This window comes from Gossypium hirsutum, chromosome D08 (genome assembly GCF_007990345.1).
Source record: "Gossypium hirsutum isolate 1008001.06 chromosome D08, Gossypium_hirsutum_v2.1, whole genome shotgun sequence".
In the NCBI taxonomy this organism is placed as follows: Eukaryota; Viridiplantae; Streptophyta; class Magnoliopsida; order Malvales; family Malvaceae; genus Gossypium; species Gossypium hirsutum.
In genome coordinates this window covers 6,964,628-6,970,477 of record NC_053444.1, presented here as the reverse complement: position 1 = coordinate 6,970,477, position 5,850 = coordinate 6,964,628, and the positions used below count along the sequence as shown (strand labels likewise).

The window sequence follows — 5,850 nt, the reverse complement described above, 5'->3', positions numbered from 1 at the left end:
GGTACTTAAAGTATGTAGTTCTTATGTTTTTAATCTATTTTGTAACACACGATAAAAAATTGTTTGACAACTTTAGCCAATGAAAAAGCACCACATGACATGTTTTGGCCAATCGAAAAGAGTCATATGACATTCTCTTATAAAATATATAAATTTTATTTTATTAAATATATAAAACTTAAAATTTATAAAAATGGAAAATATATAGAATTTTAGAAAAATATAGATAAATAATAAAAATGAAAAAATATATATAAGGAGTTTTTGGTAAACAGAGTTTTGAGTTCTTTTTAACTTATTTGGGCACATGTGGAAGATCAGTAGTCAAACCCTCTAATTGTAGTGTTTGATTAATGGAAGTTTGCAAGAGTTTCTGAGCTAAAACCTCCAAAACAAAGAACACAGGGATGGATGACTTTTTTCACAACTGATTGGGATTGAGATATGTAGAATGAGATATATCACCATGCTTGCTAAAAAATTACTCCCTTCGCCACATTCTTGCTCAAAAATTACCCCATTTTTCACATGTATCTATTTCTTGAATATTTATGTACTCTTAATTTATTTTCAATTTACTTGTGTAGAATGATTTATTATGCAACTTTATATTAGTTGAAATATGCTACTTGATAAATTTATTCAAAGTGTGACATAATTATCACTAATTCACATACTAAAAACATGACATAATTATCATTAAGAATATAATTTACAATTGTATCAATTTCCGTAAGATTAATATTTACGAGATATAAAGCCCATTGTATGGTGGTTTTTTTATTAATGCCAATTAATTTTTTTGGATTAAAAATCATAATAGATGAATAGTTTGAGGAACAAATTTTTTAAAAAAATTAAATAAGAAAAAGCACTCCAAAATCAAAATATTGAATTAAATCGAAAGTATCTACCCCGGTGATGATAACTAGTACCCTCGATGTGGCTTTAAAGACACCAATCTTTAAACATCGATTGAGCGGAATCTTCTCTTTTTATGCTTATTAATGATCACCATATTTTTTGTTTAGTTTTCGAAATTATGAGCCTAAATAACATTGATGTTTTTCCATCCACACACCAACTTCTTCTTCTTTTTTCCTTCACATATTCTTGAAAATACTTCCATTTTCAATTTTCCAGATATGTTTATGGCTTCCACGAGTCTATATAAACGCCTTCACCCTCCCCCAGTTTCTTCATTTTGTCAGTGAAACAAAAAGAAAATCGAGTGAAAAAGGAAAAAAAAAAAGAGAGAATTTTCTTTCACGTTTAGAAGTAAATAATAATCTTCACAGTTATCGCGGCTTCGGTCGGTAATCGACAATTCACGGGACTTGAACCGGCTTTGAACGGCGTTTACACCCCCTTGAAGCCCCGTCCATCCCATACCCACCGCCATATGCACCGTGTTTTCGTCGACCATGATTATGAATCCTCCAGCGAAGATGAAGATAACGAGATCGAAAATTACAAAACCATGATCATCAAATCCAACAGCGAGGTTGAACCGTCGATCTTGGACCCTCGAGACGAAGCAACCGCTGATAATTGGATCGAGCGGAACCCTTCCCTGGTCCGTCTTACAGGGAAACACCCTTTCAACTCTGAACCCCCTTTGAACCGCCTCATGCAGCATGGTTTCATCACTCCGGTTCCTCTCCACTACGTTCGTAACCACGGTGCGGTCCCCAAAGCTTCGTGGGATGACTGGACCGTTGAAATAACCGGTTTAGTTAAAAGGCCGATAAAGTTGACCATGGACCAGCTGGTGAACGAGTTTCAAAGCCGTGAGTTCCCGGTTACCTTGGTTTGCGCCGGGAACCGTCGTAAAGAACAAAACATGATCAAACCAACGGTGGGTTTCAACTGGGGAGCTGCGGGGATTTCAACTTCGCTGTGGAGGGGTGTACCATTGTGTGACGTGCTCAAACGATGTGGGATCTACAGCAAGAAACATGGCGCCCTCAATGTGTGTTTCGAAGGGGCTGAGCATTTGCCCGGCGGCGGCGGGTGCAAGTACGGAACCAGCATCAAGAAGGAGATCGCCATGGACCCATCTCGGGATATTATCTTAGCTTACATGCAAAACGGCGAACTTTTAACCCCGGACCATGGCTTCCCTGTTCGGATCATCATACCAGGGTTCAACGGCGGGAGAATGGTGAAATGGTTGAAACGAATCATCGTTACAACGAAAGAATCCGATAGTTTTTATTACTATAGAGATAACAAGGTCTTTCCTTCCCATGTTGATTTACAGCTAGCCAACGCTGAAGGTATGCTTTATTTTGCATGGGAAATTCGATGACAGTGTTTTTATAATGAAACATGATGATGTAATGTTTGCAGGTTGGTGGTATAATCCGGAATGCGCCATCGATGAGCTAAACATCAACTCGGTGATAACGAGGCCTTGTCATAAAGAGATCTTGCCAATCAACTCGTGGACAACTCGGAGGCCGTACACTTTGAGGGGCTATGCATATTCGGGTGAGTTTAAAAAAACAAAGAACTTTGTTTTACAAAAGTGAATCTTTTGGTCTTTTTCTTCCTATTGGATTCCAAAAGTCTCCGCATAGTTTGCTTTTAACTAAGGTCCATGCTCCTCTGTAAAACTGGACTAGATTTAAGGTTGTCTTGTAATAAATGACTCTCGACATATACTTTAGTAATTAATAAAAAAGAAAATGATTTGATCAATTCCTTTGGAAATTTGTGTAGTGACTGCAAGTTTAGGGAAATGAGAATCAGGCTATTATATTCTATTTTTTGCTGTTTTATTTTGGTGATAACAGGTGGTGGGAAAGAAGTAAAACGTGTGGAGGTAACAATGGACGGTGGTGAAACCTGGCAGGTCTGCACGGTGGACCACGCTGAAAAGCCGAACAAATACGGAAAATTCTGGTGCTGGTGCTTCTGGTCTCTTGATGTTGAAGTGCTTGACCTTTTGGGAGCCAAAGAGATAGCGGTGCGAGCCTGGGACGAGACCTTTAACACCCAGCCCGAAAAGCTCATTTGGAATCTTCTGGTAAGTAAAAGTACCTACACTACACTTTGTTAAATTGTTTTTGTTTTTAGGAAATTTTAACTAATAACTACACTACACTACACTCTACGTGCTAACAGATACTTCAGTTTAAACAGGATGAGTATTTTTTTTTAGAAATTTTAGAAATTTGTTAAATTTTTAAATATTTTTATTAATTTTTTTAAAATTTTTATAAGTTATACTTAAATGGTCACGTCAATATAATTCAAATTTTAATAATTTAGATATTTTTTTTAAAAAAAGAAAGCAATAGTTTTTTGTTTAAAAGAAAGAAACATGATCAAATTTTAAAAATTTAATAACAAAGTGATAAAAAAACTGACAAAATACGAACTAAAATTTGTGTTTATGCCAAAAACAAAACTCTTGTTGTCTGTCCCCGCTAATGGAGTTAATGGGTTTAATCACATGTAATAGGGAATGATGAACAACTGCTGGTTCCGTGTAAAAGCAAGTGAAAACGGGATGGTTTTCGAGCATCCGACTTTGCCAGGCAACCAATCCGGTGGATGGATGGCTGAGGAACGACACCCGGAAAACCCGACCATAAAGAGGAGTGTCTCTACTCCTTTCATGAACACTGCCTCCAGAATTTCGATGTCCGAGGTCAAGAAACACAACTCTGTTGATTCCGCTTGGATCGTCGTCCGTGGTCACATCTATGATTGCACTCGTTTCCTCAAGGATCACCCTGGTGGCATGAGCAGTATTCTCATCAACGCCGGAACCGACTGCACCGACGAGTTCGACGCCATTCACTCCGACGAAGCCAAGAATATGCTAGAAGATTATCGAATTGGTGAGCTGATCATGACAGGTTATGTTTCCGACTCGGCGGCGTCCTCGCTTAATACTTCCATGCATGGAGCGTCGAACATTAGCTTTTTAGGTCCCATTAAAGAAGTTGCAGCCACAAGACCCGTGGCGCTTGTTCCACCTGAGAAAATCCCATGCAAACTTGTCGATAAAACATCCATCTCCCACGATGTTCGTCGGTTCCGATTCGCGTTGCCGTCGGAAGATCAAGTGCTCGGGTTATCCGTAGGGAAGCACATATTTTTGTGTGCCACCATTGATGATAAGCTTTGCATGAGAGCCTACACCCCAACCAGCAGCATTGATGAAGTTGGCCACTTTGATCTAGTCGTCAAGATTTACTTCAAAGGGGTGCACCCGAAATTCCCTAACGGCGGGCTCATGTCACAATATTTGGACTCTCTCCCACTGGGTTCTTCACTAGAGGTGAAGGGTCCTATGGGTCACATCCAATACACCGGTCGAGGCAACTTTTTGGTTCACGGCAAACCTAAGTTTGCCAAGAAACTAGCAATGTTAGCCGGTGGGACGGGGATCACCCCGATTTATCAAGTCATCCAAGCTATTTTAAAGGACCCCAAGGACGAGACCGAGATGTATATGGTGTACGCGAACCGAACTGAGGACAACATTTTGCTGAAAGACGAGCTCGACGATTGGGCTAAGAAGCATGATCAGTTGAAAGTATGGTATGTGAAGTATCTCGTGCAAGAATCTATAAGGGAAGGAGGGCAATATAGCACAGGTTTCATCGCGGATAGTGTGCTGAGGGATCACATCCCGGAGGGCTCCAGCGACACTCTCGCGTTGGCTTGTGGGCCACCGCCGATGATCCAGTTCGCCGTGCAGCAAAACTTAGAGAAGATGAACTATGACATTAAGGATTCTTTGTTGATATTTTAAAGGAAATTGAGAGATTTTTTATGGTTTTAGTCACTGTTCTTTGTCTTGTATTCTTATCAAATTTTCCCTTAGATTAATAAGGTTGTTGGGAAAATGATGTACATAGAGAGAAATCAAGGGTGGTGTTGTTTGAGAGAAGGAAAAAGAAAAGTCTACTTGTATCAACTTCTAATATAAATATAATTTCCAATTAATTCCAAAATGTTGGCCATGTCTAACTCAACATCCAATATTTAAGTACTAATTACTTTACAGCCTCAACTAGTTTTTTCTTTACCTCGTGTGAACGGGTTAAATGTATAATTAAAGTAATTATTTTTTTTATTTTTTATTGTAATCAATACAATAATGACTAATTCTTTTATTGTAGGTGCTCTTCAAAAACTTAAACGGTTGGATTAAGGTATCCATAGTGATAATAATAACTAATTCTCTCAAAAAGATAAATTGTTGGCCATAAAATGTGTTTCATTCCCATGACTGGGGATTGAATCCTCGACTACATAATTAAGTAATGAGGTGAGCAACAACCACACCATACTTCATGGTTTTTTAAAACAATGGTTAATGTATATGAAAAAAAGTTGTAAAAATTTCTGTAATTTTATTTTAATCTTTATATGTAATAATAATAGTTAGAAAAATAGTTATTGATGCAAAATCAAAATCAATTTGATGTTTTAAAAACTAGATTCAGTGATCTTTTTTCCTTACAAATTTTAAAATTTAATAGCAAGTACAAAAAAGTGTATTAATTTTTCCTAGTCAAAACAAGATTGTTATTAAGAAGTTTTGAGCTACCTTCATTAAAATATTTTTATCTTTCAATGTCAAATTTAAATATAACTTTCATTTCCTCCGTTAAAAATTAGACTCAATAAATTTTTTAACCGCTCTAATTTTAACATGATCTTTATAAATTTTGATAAAATTTTAAAATTGTACCATTAATGTCTGTTCTGTTAAAAACTAGGCTCAATATAAGCTTTTTAGTACATGCTCTACTTCTAACATTATTTCTATAATTTTTGGTAAAGTTTTAAAGTTGGGCCACTATTATTGAATTACAACCTACTTAT

At 37.0% G+C, this 5,850-nt stretch overlaps 1 protein-coding gene across 1 annotated transcript; it reads left to right on the top strand.

The window, feature by feature from the left end:
* The first annotated feature begins 1,069 nt into the window (after positions 1-1,069).
* On the top strand, positions 1,070-4,989 carry LOC107908387 (nitrate reductase [NADH]). The gene is made up of 4 exons (XM_016835561.2): positions 1,070-2,279; positions 2,353-2,493; positions 2,799-3,031; positions 3,470-4,989. Exons 1-4 carry the CDS (start codon positions 1,403-1,405, stop codon positions 4,769-4,771), a joined length of 2,553 nt encoding a protein of 850 aa, XP_016691050.2. The 5' UTR covers positions 1,070-1,402; the 3' UTR covers positions 4,772-4,989.
* Positions 4,990-5,850: the final 861 nt, after the last annotated feature.